The following is a 20,806-nucleotide window of genomic DNA, read 5'->3' as shown; positions in this document are numbered from 1 at the left end:
CTTCTAGAATATTTTTAAGCATTTCATATTAAAATCTATAATCCATCTACAACTGAATTTGGTGTATGATACAAAGTAAAAGTAAAAAATCTTTTTTACCCCATTTTACTATTGTTGTGCCATTTATGGAAAAGAAGCCCTACTACCCTTCAATATTGTCATTAATCAAATGTTCACATGTGAGGTCTATTATGGAACCCTATTCTGTCAAACTATTTGTTTTTCTATCCTTGCAATAATAACACAAGATTATACTAGAAAGGAACCACCATATGAGCCAATTTGAGTCTTGCTAAGTTACCCAGACTGATCTCAAACCCACTCCTTAGTATTTATCCAGAAGAACTAAAATCAGCATACATGCATACCAATGTTTATAGCAGCACAACTCACAATAGCCAAGATATAGAATCAGCCTAGGTGAATAAGGCTGAATGAATAAGGAAACTGTGGTACATATTGTGTAGACACAATGGAGTTCTACACAGGCATAAAGAAGAATGAAATTATGTCATTTGCTGGTAAATGAATGGAACTAGAGAGCATTATGCCAAGTAAAATAAATCAGACTCTTTAAGAAAGTCAAGGGTTTTTCTCAAAAGTGAAAGCTAAAGAGACAAAAGGAACTTAGATCTCGTGAAAACAAAAGGGAGATTAGTAGAGTAGAAGCAGGAGATGAATGAGGAGGTGGAGAAAAGGGGGAAGAACTAGGGAATAAAGTTGACCAAATTATACTAGGTACATATCATGAATATACCACAATACATTCTAACTTTAAATAAAACTATAATGCATTAATTTAAAATAAATATAAAGAAGGAAGACCAATAGAGTAAAGGAAGAGGGGGAAGGGGAAGGAGGAGGGCGGGAAAGGGGTACTACTGGGGACTGAATCGGAGAAAACTATGTTACATGCATTTATGAATGTCAAAATGAACCCTACTATTAGGATAATGCACTAAATATTTTAAATATTCATCTAAATAATCATACTGTCTCATACTAAGTCTTCCAACTTAATTCCTCATCAAAATGTCTTGGTTACTTCTATACACATTTTGGAATTACCCTTGTCAGTTTTCATTTAAAAATACATTGGAATTTGATTAGAATAACAACTAAATATCTCTATATATCAATTTTGGTAAAACCAATACCTTTAAAATACTGAGTTCAAGAATAAACTTTAGTCCTTTCATTTATTTCAGCTTTAGCTTCTCCCCAAAATTTAGAGCTTTCTTTATGACTTTTTTTTGGGGGGGGGGGGCATTGACCAGGATTGAACTCGGGAGCACTCAACCACTGAGCCACATCCCAGCCCTATTTTGTATTTTATTTATAGACATGGTCTCACTGAGTTGCTTAGTGCCTTGCTTTTGCTAAGGCTGGCTTTGAACTTGTGGTCTTCCTGCCTCAGCCTCCCAGCTTCTGGGATTACAGGCAGATGCCACAGTGCCAAACTTCTAAATGACTTTTATCTCTCAGATTTACTATATTTGGTGCTTTTTCTGTTACATTACTCTTATCAATGATATCTTTTTAAACATCTTTCTAACTGCTTTTTGCTGATAAAGAGAATTCGATTAATTTTTATAGAGTAACCTTGAATTAAGCAATCTGCTATATTCATTTATTCTAAAAGTTTGTAGATTCTTTGGATTTTCTATGCATACAAATAAGTTAGGTACTAATTATAACAATGGCATTTCTTCCTCCCTAATCCTTACAGTTTTTATTTATTTTTTCTGGCTTTACTGCACTGTCTAAACCTCCACTAATTATAATGATGGAAAAACAAAGTAGTGATACTGGGCATCCTTGATTCATATACAATCTCTGAAATAAAGCTTTTGATATTTTATAGTTACTTGCCACATGTTTCTTTTATAATCTTTTATCAGATTAAGGAAGTTTTAGTTCTAGTTTGCTGAGTTATACTGATTACAAATGATAAACCAACCTTGAATTTCTAGGCCGAACCTAACTTGATCATGATATGATACCCTTCTCATATATCGCTACATTGTTTGCTAATATTTTCTTTCAGTTTTAAACCCACATTCATATGAAATTGGCCCATAATTTTCTTTTCCTGTTATGTCCTTATTAGGTTTTAAAACCAAGATTATGCTGTTTTATAAAAGGAGTTAGGAAAATCTTTCCTTTTTTCTGCTCTCTGAAAAAATTTTTATACAACCGGTGTCTCAGTCAGCTTTTTTCACTGCTGCAACCAAAAGATCTGACAAGAACAATATTTAGAGGAGTAAATGCTTATTTAAGGCTCACACTTACTTACAGAGGTCTCAATCCACAGCCAGTCAGCACTCAAGCTCTAGACCCAAGGAGATGAAGGACATCATGGTGGAAGGGCATGAGGAGGAAAGCAGCTCAGAACTCAGCCACCAAGAAGTAGAGACTGAGACTTCAGCTTACAAAATCTATTCTCAGCTCACAAAATATATTCCCAAAAGGCACACCCCAATGGCTCACTTCTTCCAGCCACACTGTACTGCCAAAAGTTATCACCTATTTAATACCTATCAGAGGATTAATGCGCTGATTATGTTAAAGAACTTTTAACCCAAGCATTTTACCTCTAAATTTTCTTGCATTTTCTTTCTCAGACATGAGCTTTTGAAGGACACCTCACATCTAAACCATAACAACTAGTGTTACTTACTCCTTATAATGTCTAGTAGAATTCACCACTGAAGCCAACTGGGACTGAAAATTTTCTCCATCAGAGTTTTCAATGACAGATTTAGTAAGTGGGATACTATACACGTTTCAATTTTTCTGGTGTGCTATACTTTTCTAGGAATTTTTCTATTACATCTAAATTTTCTATTGGGGGCATATTGTCATTCACATTATCCTCTTATAGCATCTACACTAAATAGGCTCTATAGTGGGTTTTCTTTTTAAATGCAAACATTAGTTATCATTTTCTTTCTTCATTAGTCTTATCAGGTTTATCACTTTTATTAAATTGTTTCCTAAGAACCAACCACGGCTTTTGTTCATCCTCTCTTATACATTTCTATTTCATTAGTTTCTATTCCTATCTCCACTGTATCTTTTCTTCTTCTTTCTTGGCCTTTATTTGCTGTTATTTTTTTCCCTAATATCTATCTTATCTCTCTATCTGCCCCAACCCACCCCCAGCCTGAACGCAGGGCTTTGTGCATACTACATAAGCGCTCTATTACTGAGTTATATCCCCAGCCAATTTTTTCTAACTTTAGATCACTGCTTTTCAATATTTCTAATCTCTCTATATATAACGTGTGTATACATACACATACATACATACATACATATACACACACACACACACACACACACACTTGTGTGTGTGTTGCTGGAACTGGAGATTGAACCCAGGGCTTTGCGATGATGCTAAGTATATGTTCTACCAGTGAACTACATACACTCCCAGCCTCCATAAGTTTTGATACACAGAAAGTTGGCTTTCATTCAATCTAAAATTATTTTCTAATTTTCACTGTGATGTCTTCTTGACTCATGAATAATCAAACATTTGAGAATTTTTCTGGTTGTGTTTTGTTGTTTTGATTTTTTTTGTTCAAAAATATAAGTCAATTGTTTGAAATATGTTGTGAACTGCCTCATGGTTGTAGTGGTAAATATTTTCTTGAAAAGAATGTGCACTTGGCAGCAATTAGGTACAATCCTCCATTTAGACTAATTAGGTCAAGTTTATTAATCTTGATTAAATCTGTTTTTGAGAGTTGTATTAAAGTCTTCTATAATCATAGATTATAGATTATCACCACGAATTAAATTTTTCCCTAAATTTTGTCCATTTTTACTTTGTATATTTTAAGGCTATGTTATTAAGTACTTATAAAATTGAAACAACCAAACCAAATGAACTGATTCCTTCATGATTTTAAAATGTCCCTAGATCTCTAGCCTTGCTATTGGCCCTAATGTTTACTTTGTCTCATGCTCAGTTTTCTTTTGGAATTCTTTCATGGAACATCATTTCCAAATTTTTATTTTCAAACATTGTTGTTGTTTTTAATTTCCTTCTTCCTAAATTCTTTAGAGTCTTAGCAAGCTCTTTCCCTAGTCTCTCTAGATGAAATATTACCTCACTGACTTTCACAGCCTTCCCTATTTTTTCATATATGCTTTTTATGGGTATAAATTTCCCTCTGAGACATTTCAACTGCATCCTACAAGTTTGCTGTAGAGTATTTTCATTATCTTTCCACTAAAAGTATTTTCTAATTTCCATTGTGACTGCTTCTTTGATCCATGAATTATTCAGAACTTTGTCTTAATTTTCAAATATATACAGATCTCTCAACTTATCTTTTTCTAACTTGTCTCTGCTATGTTCAAAGGGAACATATCTATGATTTCAAGGCTTTGAATTGCATTGAAATTTACTTTATGGCCCAGGATATGGTCAATTTTGTTAAGAGATCTGTTTGTGTTAGAAAAGAATGTGTACTCTGCAGTTCTGTTGTGTAATATTCTATAAATTGGGTCAAGTTTGCTGATCATGCTGCTCAAATCTGTATTCTTACTGATGTTTGTCTCTTCTTCCATCAGTCACTAAGAAAAATGTCAAAATCCCCAACTAAGATTATAGCTTCATCTATTTCCCCTTGTAGTTATGACACTTTCTGTATACATATGAGGAACAGAGGAAAAGAAAGAATTTTATTTTAAAACTATTTATACACACTTACAGAATGTTTCAGAACTGTCCCTCTGAGGGATGGAAAGCTGGAGATTTTATCCACTTATTTCAGTGCCTCCACTCCTTGGCTTGCCCTGCAGTGCTAACTTCCCTACACTTCTGGATTTCACCTGAGCAGCTTCCAAGGACCCAGAGAGAGAAGCATAGTGTGGTGGAATGCTGGCTATGCACAGGAAGCTGCACACAGCAGCTAAAATAAAAGCAGGAGCAAAAAGGATGTGATATGCGGCACGAAGAATGTCCATAATAATTACACACCCTGAAATTTCAAAATTTGTCATTATGAAGTGCTTCTCTTCCCCTGTAATAATATTCTTTGTTTCTGCTTCAAATATCCTTTTTTCTGATTTGAATATCACTACACCACCTTTCTACATCAAGTGTTTTCAAGGGATATAATTTTATTTTACCTCTTACTTCCAACCTTCTTATGCCTTTATAATTATCAAAAATAGTGATTAATTATTTTAACTCGGTTTACCCATTTTATCTTTTAATAAGGCCAGCTACAGCATTTACATTTAGCAGACCTGTTTAGAATTAAATCTATCATCTTAGTACATTTAAATTTGTACTTAATAAGCTGCGTACTTTCCTCCCTCCTGATGTACCTTCTTTGAGACTAATTACTTTTTATCATTCCATTTTTCTCCTTCTATTAGTTTGGAAGATATACTCTACATAGTACATACTTTCAATGGATTACACAAAGTTAAACCATAGTTTTATCACATAACAAGTTGTTTTAGTTAGCCTTTTCATCAATGTGAAGAAAACACCAGACAAGACCAAGTTAGAAAAGGAAGTTTATTTACGACTCATGGTTTCAGAGGTCTCTGGTCCATAGATGGCCAACTCCACTGCTTTGAGCCCAAGATGAGGCAGCACATCACAGCAGAGGGGCCTAGAAGAGGAAAGCTGCCCAGCTCCTGGCGGATTCAGAAAGCAGAGAGGAGGGAGATGGGATGCAGGGCATGCCCCCAGTGAACCACCTCTTCCAGCCTCACCACACCTGCCTACAGTCAATCCATTCAAACTAGATAGACTGATTAGATTGCAGCTCTCACGCTGGAATCATTTCACCTCTGAATGTTCCTGCATTGACAGGAGCTTTTGGGGTACACCTCGTGTCTGAACCATAACACAATCCGAATGTTAATTAGCAGTTTTACCAATTCCCAGGCAATCTAAGTACTACAGAAAGACTTAAATTCCATTTGTTCCTAACTTGAATCAAATATACCATGACTGCCACCATAATTCCACATATACGTTAAACTCAAAAGTCTAATGCTGTTGTATAAAGTCAATATTCATTTAAATTTACCCACATGTTTACTGTTGTTTTCTCTTTCTTCCTACAACTCTGACCTTCCATAAGGGATATTCTCCTTCTACCTGAAGAACATTTTTTAATATCTCCTGATATATGCTTTGTGACAAATTCTGAAAATGTCTGTTTCATCTTTATTTTGGATATAGAATTCTGATTTGGCAGGGAGGAAAGGTCATTTTCTCTCCTTTTTGATATTATTCCATTGTGTTCAGGTTTCACTGTTTTGGCTGACAAGTCAGCTGTTCAGATTGTTTACAGATCATTTTTCTTTCATTGCTTTTCAGATTTTGTCTTTGTCTTTAATTTTCAACACAAATAAACATTTCTTTTTATTTATCTTGCTTAAGATGCTTGGCCTTTTTGTGTGTAGGTTAGTCAGCTTTTCATCGCTGTGACATACACCATGAGAAAAACAACTTAGAGGAGAAGAGATTTATTTTGGCTCATGGTTTTAACAATTTCAGTCCATGGTTGGCCAGCTTTGGTGCTCTGGACCTGAGGTGAGGCAGACCTTCATGGCAAAAGGGCCTGGCAGAGGAAAGCTGCTCAACTCAAGATAGCCATAAAGCACAGAGAGAGCCAAGAAGGGGCCAGGGACGAGAGGTAGTTCCAAGGGCATGCCTCCAGTGATGCTCCATCTGCCCACAGTTCTCACCACCTCCCAGTAGTCCGTTCAAATTGTTAATCCATAAAATGAATTAATTCACTGGTGAAGATAAGAGTCCTCATGATCCAATCATATCCAGAAAGCCCTATCTCTGAACACTGCTGTATGGGGAACCACGTCTTCAAACACGAAACTTTGGGGAACATTCCACACCCAATCAAAACATTTACTTTTGGCAAAATTGGCCAATATCTCTTCAAATACCACTTGTGCCCATTCTCATTCTTCTTTCTCCTTCAAAGATTCTAAAAATACTTACGTTACACCTTCTCATAGCATCCTCTTTCTCTTATGCTTTCAAATACATTTTCTATGTTTTGTGCTTCATTCCAGAAATTTTCTTCTTGTCATAGCTTCCAGTTCAACCATGATCTCATCTTTAAGGCCTCATTTCACTTTTTGTATAGTTTTCAATTCTTTCTTGAAACCCTCAATTTTAGTAACACTACTATTATAAACTCTGAGCAGGATAATGCCAATATCTAGATTTGTCATAGTTCTGTTTCTATTTGCTATTGTTTCTACTATTTGTCATGCTTGTTGTCTTGTGCCCTTGTTCATCTGGAGTTAGTTTCTGAGTGGGTACTATGAACTGTATTTGCACAATTATTTGAAGAATTAAGCTGAAACCTAGAATGGTGTTTTCTTCTTTGGAGAAAATTTGAGTTTGCTTCTTCCAGGTTCCTGGAAGCCCCAGCACTTTAGAGATGCCCAGGGAGAATAGCACTCTAAGATCACCTTAAACTGATTTCAGTGATTTAAATATCTGAATTTTTTAAAGGATCTATTCTGTATCTGGTCCATTTTGGGCCCATAACTAAACTAAGAAGAGGTTCAGAGCCACCACAATACATCAAATGCTCGATTTCTTTTTCCCTTTGAAGCTACTAAAACTCCCATTCAGTTTTTCTTCCTCTCAGCTGCCCTCTCTAGTTTCAGCTAACAATGGCTCCAAACACTGAGATTACCTCTCTGGGCTTCACATGCTGCCCAGTTTTAAAAGATTCACATCTTACTAAACTAGAATTTGATAACCAACCAAACTTTAAATTGGGCCTAAAATGTGAATAAAGATATTTTCAGACAGATTAGATCTCAAAAGTATGCCCTACCAAAATGGCAAATAACAGAAAATATAATGAAGCAAAAGAGAAGTGTATAGAAGCCTCTAAAATGGTGAACATAGTTCCCAAGATGACAGCTACTTAGCTAGCCTCAAAAGTAAATTACCCACATTTGAGAATGACAAGCTCAAGGGAAGAGGGCTTCACAGGGAAGAAAAACTTAAAGAAAATTGATTGATAACCTGATATGTCTGAACACAGAGAGAAGACTTACATTTGTGTAAGAGAATTCAAGAATCAATGGTATGTATGTTTAAGAAAAGCAAATGGAAATGAGACATTTACTAATTCCCAGAAAAGCAAAGAAAACAGCGTAAGAGGTAAGTTTGATTATAGTTATACTATCTGTCTCAGCTGAGAATAACAGTTACCTTCTTAATAATGCAAATACTGAATACTCATCTAACAAAAATTAAGACACAAAATCCTGACAGGATGAAGAGGTGGTATCAAAATCTAACAGTGCAAACCCCTCACCTTTCATAATAGCAAGTCATTAGACAAATAGATAAAACTAAAAATCAAGGAAGAATAGTATAAAATTGGGGCTGGGGATATGGCTCAAGTAGTAGTGCGCTTGCCTGGCATGCGTGAGGCACTGGGTTTGATCCTCAGCACCACATAAAAATAAAAGAAATATATTGTGTCCACCTAAAGCTAAGAAATAAATATTTTTTTTAAAAAAAAGAATAGGGGCTGGAGCGGTAGCTCAGTGGTAGAGTGCACACCGAGCATTCATGAGGCACTGGGTTGCATTCATGAGGCACTGGGTTCGATCCTCGGCACCACATAAAAACAAACTAATGTATCCACCTAAAACTAAAAATACATAAATAAATGTTTTTTAAAAAAAGAATAACATAAAATGTTACTTGGAAACAAGGAAAATAGCAAAAGAAAGAACTAAAGGCATTAAAATGACTGTCTCAGAGAAGCAAGAATTCTAGGTTCAGAAGAGTGGGGCAGAACATTACTGTTTTTCTCTTATGAGCCTTACAGAAAGAGTTTTTTTTAAATTTACTATAAATGTAAACATTAAATGTGAAGATTTAACTTTATTTATATAGCAGTGTCTGATTGATAATGGCCACTCAACAGTATTTAAATTTCTTAAAGAAAAAGAAGAGGGGGAAAAAAGTTAAATGCTGATAGAGGAAGAATTCAGAGAAATGGGAGTCAAGTTTTGCATAAATGACAGGAAAAGGGGCTGAAATAACAGATTGTGTGTGTGTGTGTGTGTGTGTGTGTGTGTGTGTGTGTGTATGCACACGCAAGTACACGGGGACAATGCTTGAGATCAAACTCAGGTATCACATGTGATAGGTAAGCATTCATTCTACCACTGAGCTACATCCTTGATCCTCAATCCTAACTGATCATTTTATTTATATGATTCATATTTTTCAAAGCCATTTCATATACAATAACTCAATCTTTACAACAATATTGTAATGTAAGGATTAAATCCAAATTTTGCACACAATAAAACAGGCTCAAAAAAGTTAAATGACTTGTCTAAACCCAGTCAGCTAAAAAGAGGCAGAGCCAGAACTCCAAATTCCTTAATTTGTTCTGTAGGAAGTTAGAAGAAAACAGCAGCAAAAACATCCTTTAAAACCAACCCAATCCCAACACCATAATCATAAAACTCATAAAGCATTCACTTTCAATTGCCTGTACTAAATGCTCTTCCAAGTATGTTCTGCAGGTGGCTGGAGCTGGTTGGACAGCAATCCACCATAGAAGATTGAGGCAGCTTTGTCATGAAGCACATAGCTTAGTGCAACTGACATTCTTACAAAGCAAAACTAGAATTCTCCTTGAAGGATGCAATGGACTGATTTACATCTTATGCAAGCTTTTTATCTCATGGATCTGTGATTTGAGTAGCACTAGTTTTTACCATAAGACTGTTCCTAGCCCTGTACCTTTCCAGCAAATGAAATGACAAAAACTTAAGTTTTAATTTGTAGTTCTTATATCATGTACTGCTCAAATCTGTTTATGATACATTTGAAAGAAGTGTTTTAACACAACACAATTTCACAAACTCCACAGAATAGATGTCCATTGTTATTAGCATTTGATAACAGTACATTACTTCTAGAAATTTAATTAATTTTAAGCATTCCAATCAATGAAGAAATTGACCAGAAAGCTGCAATTCTAAATTTCTTAATATGTCCCCATGCCAAATTTGTAATCTTCAAACACTTACCATCTAATCGATCTATACAGTCCTTTAACTTCTCTACAAATCAGTAAACAATGACACTAATATCCATCAAACCAAGCCAGGTGAACAAGTTCAAACTTAGCCTCAGAGTGACTAAATAGTCTCATAATCACAAATACAGGAATTTCTTTAATGAGTTTCTAACAAAATAAACAACTTATGTATTGCTTTGAACCAAAGTGCCAGCCAACTATTAAAGATTCTCTTGAAAAGTATGAAATATTTTTATCAAGCATAGCCCTTTCCATTTTACATGAAGCATTTCTAAATTACTTTTTTTAAAATATTTTTTAGTTGTCAATGGACTTTTTTAAAATTTATATGTGGTGCTGAGAATTGAACCCAGTGCCTCACACATGCTAGGCAAGCACTCTACCACAGAGCCACAACGCTAGCCCCTCTTGGTAAGTGTCATCACCCAAATCACAACTCAATGTGTGCCATTCATGGAAGTGTACCTGAGTAAGCTGACAATAACCTTGACGAGTAGTGATCCTATAGTAGCTAGCATAGGTCAACAGAATGGGCTTGGGATTACTGCTTGCCTACAACTCTCTCAGTCATTTTGAGACTGACATTCATGCCAGAAACTCAGAGATAATATTTGAACTTATAAATGTTTCTAGTTTTCCTTCCAATACTCAGTGTACTTCTTCCTACTGTACCCATTAAATTATGAGAAATAAATCAGCAAATATTATTAAACTTTCCCCCAAAATTACCAGTATCAGTAGATAGTAGGACTGTAAATAATTTTTATTTTCCTATTTTCCTTCTTTTCTCTTAATTTCTAAAAAAAATAAATATAATTTTGGGGGGCTGGAGTCATGGCTCAGTAGTGGGGTGCTTGCTAGGATATATGAGGCACTGGGTTCAATCTTCAGCACCACATAAAGATAAATAAATAAATAAGGGTATTGAGTCCACCTACAGCTAAAAAAAAAAATTAAAGGTAAGCATAATTTTTTAAAGAATTTTCTTTTAAGACTACAAGAGGCAAACTAGTGAACCTGGGATCAACTTTTAATTTTTTTTTAACTAGCCATACAATGAAGTCCAAAACAACCTCACTCAATTCAGTGAATGTTAATATGAATATGTAATAATTTTAATGATGATAATTATACAATGATTATGTGATACTCTTTTATATTTTCTTAAATAAATTATATACATATTAAGTATAAATGTAAACAGGATAAAAATGATTCTTGAAATAACTATTAATATTCTTATACAATTTCACAATGAGTTTTTCTTTTAAAACATACCATCAGAATTAGAATAAAAATCTAACTTGATACACAAATGCTTTCTTTAAGAAATAGTTAAATAAACAATTAGTTTAATAAACAAAGCAAAATCAAATTATCAAAATAAGAGAATCAATTGTTTTACCTCTTTTTGTTTTATATCCAACTGACTCCTGAGAGTCTTAAGTTCCTGTTCACGGATGTCCAAGCAAGTTTCTAGAGCATGTGTCTGCCCCTCCCATTCAGATTTTTTATGAGCCACCATTATGTCAATCTGTTTCATGAGCTCTTGTAGTTCTGCTTCACAGGATGTCAAGAATGCCCTTTAAATAAGAAAAAACATTAAGAACACAGACACACGTTCAAGTGGTTTTCCTTCTTTCCATGTATAAAAATATAACAGAGGGCTGGGGATATGACTCAAGCGGAAGCACGCTTGCCTGGCATGCGTGAGGCCTGGGTTCGATCCTCAGCACCACATACAAACAAGATGTCGTGTTTGCCGAAAACTAAAAAATAAATATTAAAATTCTCTCTCTCTCTCTCTCTTTAAAAAAAAAAAATTAAATCTACCTGAGGTAGAAGAATGTCACTCAGCAAACTACCAGAAGAACAGGATTTCTGAGTTTTTGCTTTTAGTGTTCATTTTAGGATAGTTTATTCCATAAAACATTTTGCCTTCCTCTAATAAGCAACCTAAAGCCTAAATCATTTGGCCAAACAAAAGATTGCTGTTTTAATTTGGGCTGTGAAATGAGACTTCCACAACTATTTTGTGATATTTTAGGGAAGCTTTCAGGAAGAACCCAGACTAATCTATCCACATTCTCATCTAACCAAATAAAAAGCTTTTGAAGTAAGCAGGCTATTGTGCAGAAAAGTGATAATATGAGTTTAAGAGCTATTTCAAGAAATTCATCATTGAGCCAGATTTATTTCAACTATTTCTTCCCACCTTATTATTTAGAAACTTACTGAAACCTACCTTATTATTGTAAACTCATTGATATCCTTCCAAATTTCAAGAAATGACAGACATTGCAGAGATGAAACAGAGGTAGTAGACATAAATGTATTAGATTCAAAGGTATTTCCAGGAAGGTTCACTGAGAGCTCTAACCACTAAGTGTTTGATGCTTTTTTAAAAAGCATATGATCTTAGGGTCCCAAAACCTCTGTACTTCCTACTTTTGCTGGAATGAAAGCAAGAGCCTAGCTTCACATGGCTGAAATGAGACAAACCTCCTAAAGAGATATGCTGCAAACACGACATGGATCAGCTTAGCTTGTGCTAAACACTTTTGCTTCTGTACCCAAGGCACAATATGGTCAGAGGCATGGCTTAGTATGCTTTCTAAACTGTAGTGAGAAGCTCAAGGTCAAAAGCAAACTTACCCACCATGTCCCCGATTTTGTATTCCTTCCAACAAAGCCTCCATCGCCAAATCCCCTTTGTTCTGGCAACTGGAAAGGCAAAAAAAAAAAACAAAACAAAGAAGAAAGTGATGAGAAAATTCATCATTTTAAGTTCTAACATTCCAACTTCAACTTAAGAATGTGAATTGACAGCACGATGAGAAAATTCAGCACCTTTTAAGATGACTGTAGAAGCAAAGAACATCACGCTTTTATGTTTTAGGAATAAACACACTATTGATTAAAAAAAAAAAACTTATCCTAATTGCTGTTGATACTCTCCCTCATTGTTCTATGCCAGGTTCTAATCATAAGAGGAAAGTCTTTCCAGCAGGACACTGTCACAAACCACCTTATAAAATAAGTGGGGTCATATGCATCAGAGGAAAAGTATAATTTTTCTTTAAAAAAAAAGAAAATCACTAAAAAGGTGAATAGCACTGAAGTGAAACTCCTAGTCCACCTTTGAGAGTCTTACTCTGGAGAAGACAGGCTCAGAGCACCTCCCCTGAAAACAACCTCAGGGGCTCTCCTTCCTTTGCATTTCCTCTTGGCGGTACCATTTTTTTCCCCCAGGAGTTACAAATTATAGAAAAGTTGAAAATAAATGTTTTGCATGTCCTTTTTCCTTGCTAGACCATCTGTTAAGGGCAGAAAACTAGTTTTATTATGCAGCTCAAGTCCAGGGTAGCATTTCCACATAGTATACGCTGGTATAAGGCTGATCTCCTTTCCCTTTTCCTACCTACCTCATGCAAACTAAAGACCTTAGCTGGAGGACTACAGAAAAGGGAAGGGAGGTAGAAGAGATTGCTGTAAAAAGGGAAATCATAACATGAAAAAGACAGGTGAAGCCACATGGTGGCACACACCTGTAATCCCAGCAGCTCAGGAGGCTGAGGCAGAAGGATTCGAGCTCAAAGAAAGCCTCAGCAATTCAGCAAGCCACTAAGCAATTCAGTGAGACCCTGCCTCTAAATAAAGTGCAAAATAGGGCTGGGGATGTGGCTCAGTGGTCGAGTGCCCCTGAGTTCAATGGCTGGTACCAAAAAAGAAAAAAGAAAAAGATAGTTGAGAGCAAAAAAGGAAGGATCCTTAAATTCATAAGTGCTAATGTGCTGTACCTTTCTCACCTCTTATCACGAATCTTTAGAAGGTTCAAAGTCAAATCACTTTTTACTCCTTAGAAGCTATTTTCTTTCCTTAAGCCTTCAAAACCTCGACCCTAAATTACAGCCATTAGACAACGACCAAATGCTGTGATGTGGAAGTTCTGCCCTTTGTCCTAATTCCTCACCTAAAAATTACACTGCTTCAAGAAGTAGATTCCTTTACTCAACAAATAATTCAGTGTTATACCAAGTACTCTATATATAGTAATTAAAGACAAGGACTTTCCCAAGGAATTAATAGTTCAGTATGGGACCAAAAAAAGTAACCAAAAATGTTCCCCACTATGATATATGTAGTAGCAAAAGGATGCACGAGTGTACCAGAGACACAGAAGGGATGAGAAAATTGGAAAATATAGCCACTGTACCTTATTTGCATCTAAAGGTACTAGCAAAGGAAATTAACTATTCATACACAAATATGACATGAGAGTTTTTTTCTTCTAGTTGGTTTATTAAACATTTCACCAACATTACACACACACACACACACACACACACACAAAACAACTCAGAAAGTTCCCATGTTCTATTCTACTTTCAAACTATGGTAAGAGTCAAATTACAATGCAACTCAGATGCCCCCTTGGTCTATTCTAAGAGAACTAGGAGGCATTACAGAGTTCTGCAACTAGCTTTGTGAAATGAGAATTCAGTTTTTACATCAGTGAAATAAAAGGCATGAACAATAATCTTCAAGGTTTCTTCCAGCTACTTCATGGAGAATCTAAAAGCCAATTAAGTGTTCACTGTAAGGAGCGTGCTTCTAACAACCACACATGGATATTTAGTAAATATATAGGAAAAGTGTTATTCCTAAGGGAGGTGCTACTACAGCTATTAAACTTATTGCTACTAAAATTATTCTTTCTCAAGTCAGTTAAACAGTAATATATTTAGCAATATATTATACATTAATATGTTTTATGGATAACATTATTACTTAATAATAATAGATGCTTAAAGTAACTGAATTCTCACATCCTAGCAGCCTTCTACACTTTGTCTAACTCAATCCTCACATTACTCAGATAGATACTATTACTTTGAGGAAACTGAGGCTTGGGGGGTTAAATAACCTGAGCATGATAAAACTGTGAATTCTAGTCCTGGACAATAGACTCTCAAGTCCCAACTCATGTACAATCTTTTTATATTTTACAATATTCCAGATTTTAGAATACATCAACATATGTTCTTTTACTTTAATGGTGTCTTCTTGGTGAGAAATCAAATTAAACTTAGGCATGACGTCACCTCAAGATCACCAGGTGGCAGCAGTACAATCAAGTAACAGTACTCATAAGGAAAACCACCACTGCAGAAATGAAAATAAATGGCCTAAGAAATGGACAAAGACATCCCTGTTTTAAAGAAAGGAGACAGGGAACCAAAAACATCCTCTGAAGAAAATAAACTTGCTAATGTGTGATGTGTTTCCTTGTCAATACCTTCAACATCTACTTGAGACACCATCAAACATGACTGGTTCTCATCTAGGGTCAGGTAAACAGCAAGGACTCAGATTTTCTGCAGACATTTATGATCTAAGTTTCCATAGCTGGTTTCCCAACCAATCTAACCTCATTAAACTCTACACACTGATTTCTTCTTTGCCTGTGCCATGTCATATAGAATTATGTAAAACTATATATTCTGTGTTCATAATACTAAATACAAATGAAAGTAAAAACTGTTTCCTAATCTGCTACTCCTTACTAGTAGCCTGAAATGCTGATGTAGTACAATAGAAACTGTGTTGCACTACAACTGATACAACTATACTTATGCCTGCTGTTAGAATAGGATACAAACAAGCAGAATTTATTAATTTGAACTTGCCTTTGGAATGAAGGCTATTATAAATCAGTAAAATCTGGAATTGAATGCTTTTAAGGAAATACAGATTTTTTTTTTAAATCAAGTCTAGGCAGGAGGAAAAACACTTTAAATCTTAGAGAAACAAGATATAAATAGGATGTCTGATAATAAGCAGATCTTTGGAATTCATTAACATACTGGAATTTAGGAACCAGAAAGCACTTCAGGCCTCTTATTTAACCTCTTCATTTTACAAATCAGAAAAAACATCCAGAGTATGTCTAAAATTAAATTATTTACAAAAATGGAACACAGGAAGAAAAAGCTATGGCTAGAATTATGAGTATACAAAGAGAAAGGACATAGCCTAGCTTAAAGGAGGCTCTATCCTTATCTACCTTGGTGTCCCTTGAATTACAAAGACCTATGGCTATGTCAGAAGGACTATGGCTAATAAACTATAGCTTCTCCAATGAACAATCAATAGTATCTATCATTTCCCAGAAAGGTTCCTACTTAAAATGAAGAGTGAAAAAATAGTAGCTAAGACGTCAGAGAAATTTCTCACCAAAAAAAAAAAAGAATTAAGTTTCAAAAATAGAAATACATAAAAATAAACTTCCACATGGAAAAAAAATAAGCAAAGTTAAAAGAGAAATTATAACAGTACTTAAAAGTTTTATCACAAAGGATTAATTACCCAATTATATAAATAGCTTATAAAAATGTATGGAAAAAATTTATACTACTAACATGAAATTATAACATGGTTACCTATAAACCTACAGAAAAATGGGCAAGAGATATGAAGAAATAGTACATAAAAATGGCCTTACATATATAAAAAGATATATAAGTGAAATATAAATTAAAACTTTACTAACTTACCTTTTCTTCAGACTAAATTAACCAAAAATTACAAGTTTGACAATATACATTAATGATAAGGAAAACAGGTACTTGTATACATTGTAGGGAGGAAAGCAAATTGCATAATTACTACAGGGCAGATTTTGGCAATATTAACTGATATATATTTACCCTATGATCCAACAATACTGCTTCTAGAAATATATCCCAAAGATACACTGGCAAAATCCAAATTAACATACAGAGAAGGATATCCATGAACTTCTATTTGTAATAGGAAACACACATGCTTATCAAGAGAGACCAAATGAATATCCATCCCATTAATAAAATATTATGGAAGTGAAAAAAGGGATAATACTTCTATGAAGTGAGCTACAATGCTATTGGGTAGGAAAAGCAAGACACAAAACAGCATATTTAAATATACCTTGTAACTAAGGAAGGATGAAGTGTATGCGCACCTGTGCGTGTGTGCACACGTACATTTTGCTCTTATGTACATTTTTTTTTTAATGGAAGGATAGTAAAAATGAGACCGATAAAGAGAGAAAGTAGTTGAGGTAGGAAAAACTAGGATGAAAACTGAACTTCTCTGTAAAAACTTTGTTTTAGGTACTTGTTTTATAGGAACTGCTATGCTGATATTTTACACATAATAAAACAAGAATTAAAAAGTAGTACTGAAAAACTATAAACAAAATAAAATAAATCAATTAGATAATCAAGTTGACAGTTAAACCACATAATGAATAACTTCATATGCCTTTAAAGCACAATAATTTTACTACATATATATCCTTAGTGGCATATACATTAAGGATAAAAAGGAACTGCAAAGAAATTCTAAGTACTATTAGGAATCATTATTAATAATAAAAATGGTATCATTTTAAATCATTATATATAGGATAAGGGAAAAAAGTGATTATATTAATGGCATTAGGCATAAGATTCTCAACAAAAGAGGAAAAAAATTACAAAATGTTTTAAGAATCCACAAAATTAAAGTTAAGTTGAAAACAGTGTGAACTCCATATATTTCTCCTTTTTTTAAAAAAAATATATTTCCTATTTCAGGGCTTTTAGGAAGGCAGAGATTTATGAGACAGAAACATATTTTACCAAAAAGCAAATCATAAAAACTACTGGTCATACCAAAAGGAATAGGAGCCAACTTAAAAGTGCTCCCATTAGTCAATAAGGAAACAATGTGAGTATTAAAAATATATATATATATATATATATATGATTAAATAAAATATATTATTTTATTATTAGTCTATAAGTTCATGATAATAATTTAAGAAGGCATGGTTACCTTTGGAGGTTGCTAGGCCACCAACTCATTACTGTAGTCTGAAAATAGATGAAAAAAAAAATTAAGAATTTTTTCTGGCCTTTCCTAAACAAACTATATTTCAGGCAAATTGCTAATGAGGGCAAGTTCTTCATAAAAGATTCCCAGTTAATAGATACTGAGGGAATGACAGAATTAGAAGATCACCACTTTGCCACTCCTAATACAATGGATTAGGAAATCTAATGGATTCAGGGAATCTAAATCAATGAAAGAATTTTCCCATTAAGTGACAGCCTCTTGGATAATTTCATGGTGGATGGATTTAGCTTGCAATACCAGAACCCACTACACAGCTCAAATCTTAACATCACAAAAGGAGAAAACTCAGACATTATGTGCCTCCCTGATAATGCAGAAGATAGTAATTTTCATAATATGAAATGTTCCTACACTGCCCCATCAAAAAAACAAAATCAAAGTTGGATCTAATCAAGATTCTAATTACAGTGGTTCAACAGAACGTTCTGAAATCATAGAATTATTTTATATCTGCAGAGTTCAAACAGTAAACCACTAGACAAACTAATAAATGTAGGTAATATAACGAGAAAGCCAAACTTCTGTTTCATTTTATTAACTTAAATAGTTACAACTGGGGGTTGGGGATGTGGCTCAAGCGGTAGCGCGCTCCCCTGGCATGCGTGCGGCCCGGGTTCGATCCTCAGCACCACATACCAACAAAGATGTTGTGTCCGCCAAGAACTAAAAAATAAATATTAAAAAACTTCTCTCTCTCTCCTCTCTCACTCTCTCTTTAAAAAAAAAAAATAGTTACAACTGGCTGATGGCTACAATATTGAACAGTGCAATTCTAGATCTAACCACTGGCAGAGAGGACACAAAAGGAATAGTTACATATTAAAAAATATTATGTGGTACAATCAGTTAAATTTAAAATGGTAAGGGGGAAAAAGGGAACTGAAGAAACTGCTGCAGATTAAAAGATTTGAAGGGTGTTTTTGTTTTGTTCTGTAACCAGGGTCTGAACCCAGGGGTGCTTAACTACTGAGCCACATCCCCAGCCCTTTATTTTTTGAGACAGGGTCTCCCTTAGTTGCTTAGGGCATCCCTCAATTGCTGAAGCTGGCTTTGACCTTGCAAGTCCCCCCCTGCCTCAGAGGCCTCCCAAACTGCTGGGATTACAGGCCTGTGCCACCATTCCCGGGTAAAGGTTGTATCAACCCTAACACAGCAGATGGATTTTGTTTAGAACAAGCTAATGTAAAAGTACTTTCAGGCCAGTTGAGAAAATCTGTCCCGTGACTGGATATTGACAGAATGTTCACTAATTTGTATAATGATAGTACTATGGTGATTTTGAAAAATTGAAAAAAATTCAAACCTAGCTGGAAGTAGGAGAAACTTGGCTATGATAGAATGGACCACAGATGTTGTCCTCACCTGCCACAACATGCATGAGGACAGGAATGACAACTAAGCAAAGGTCTTTTCAATAGGAAGAAATTGGCATCAGTACAATTAACATGTACAATTTTTACAAATAATTTTTAAAACTTGAATCTACATATCTTGTGAAGGACACTGTGACTGAATGTTTATAACTATCTAACCCACTTAAGTTTCACAGTCTCTTTTATCAAACTGATTACTGATAATGAGAGTCAAAAGGCAAGGAGTTCAGGATAAAATCAGTCTCAAGATGGTACTTCATTCCAAATAAGGAAATATACACTTTATTGTGTCATTAAGCTACAGCTTAAATATAAATGTAAATATCTGAAGGCAATGTGAAGTCGATGATCCTTGGTCTCCTCTTCATATAAAAATAAAACAAAACCCAAGTATATAAGCAACTGTATACATACAGGGCATCTAACTATAAATACAGGGCATCGTATACTGCTCTATTAAAGACACAAAATGTGGTGCCTTGCAGTGATTCCAGCGAATTCAGGAGGCTAAGGCAGGAGGATCCCAGGTTGGATGCCAGCCGGGGTAACTTAGCAATAACCTGTCTCAAAACAAAGCAAACAACCACCACCAAAAAAAAAAAAAAAAGTGGAGGGCTGGATATATAGTTCTGTGGGAGAGAGCACTCCTGGTATCAACCCTGGCGGGTGGGGTTGGTAGGTTGTCGGTGTAAGTAATCAGACAAGGCTCAGGAAAATCTGTAAATAAGTGTACTGTAATGCAAGCTGGGGCTGTGGCTCAGGGGTAGAGCGCCTGCTTCACACATGTGAAGAAGCACTGGGTTCAATCCTCAGAACCACATAAAAAATAAATAAAATAATGTGTTCATCTACAACTAATATATATATATATATTTTTTTTAAAAAAAAAGATAAGTGTACTGTAATGCAACTATAAAAGAAAGCTAGACTATCAGACTCATCTTTACTCCCCTGATGCTGTAAGGGATGTAAGAAAAACTAGATTCTGAGCCTAGATTAACTGTCCTCAAGCATCTTCATGATTCACGGTTTATCAAGAAACTGCCCTTTAAACCTTCACTTATCATTTTTTCCCATCCCTCATTTTGTATGCAAGGAGGTATCAAAGCTCTTCAATTCTGCCATATTTCCGCATCTTCTGCACTAATATTTACGCTTAAGCCACTCCATTCTTTTTTTAAAAAATTACTAACTTTAAAGCCCCATCAGAAAGGAGCCAATATCACTTGCGGTAAATGGAAAAAGTCCCCAGAGAGCCAGAGATCTAGCTAGACGCTGCCTGCAGCCTAGGCAATGGGGTTGCAGCAGGCCCCGACCCTTTAGGGGCTGGCTCTGATGGGGACGAGGGGGCCTAGAAGCAGCTCTCCCACCCCGCACCCTGTGCTGGCCCTCCCGCCGGCC

At 35.1% G+C, this 20,806-nt stretch overlaps 1 protein-coding gene across 14 annotated transcripts in view; it reads right to left on the bottom strand.

Moving 5' to 3' along the window:
• Cep63 (centrosomal protein 63) overlaps positions 1 to 20,806 on the bottom strand; it is a 54,962-nt gene that overhangs the window by 33,614 nt on the left and 542 nt on the right. For 9 of the 14 annotated variants that reach the window (XM_078043344.1, XM_078043347.1, XM_078043349.1 and 6 more), the window contains exons 2-4: positions 17,952 to 17,989; positions 12,747 to 12,815; positions 11,497 to 11,674 (exon numbers count right to left, since the gene is read on the bottom strand). In XM_078043344.1, coding sequence (XP_077899470.1) covers positions 11,497 to 11,674; positions 12,747 to 12,815; positions 17,952 to 17,980 — 276 coding nt within the window. In that variant the 5' untranslated portion in view covers positions 17,981 to 17,989. Of the gene's footprint in view, positions 1 to 11,496; positions 11,675 to 12,746; positions 12,816 to 17,951; positions 17,990 to 19,335; positions 20,777 to 20,806 lie in introns of those variants that run through there. The other 5 variants (XM_078043348.1, XM_021727562.3, XM_078043345.1 and 2 more) reach the window with 4 other exon arrangements.

This window comes from Ictidomys tridecemlineatus, chromosome 3, assembly GCF_052094955.1.
Source record: "Ictidomys tridecemlineatus isolate mIctTri1 chromosome 3, mIctTri1.hap1, whole genome shotgun sequence".
In the NCBI taxonomy this organism is placed as follows: Eukaryota; Metazoa; Chordata; class Mammalia; order Rodentia; family Sciuridae; genus Ictidomys; species Ictidomys tridecemlineatus.
The sequence above is the reverse complement of the archived record's forward strand: the minus strand, read 5'-3'. Positions and strand labels throughout refer to the sequence as shown.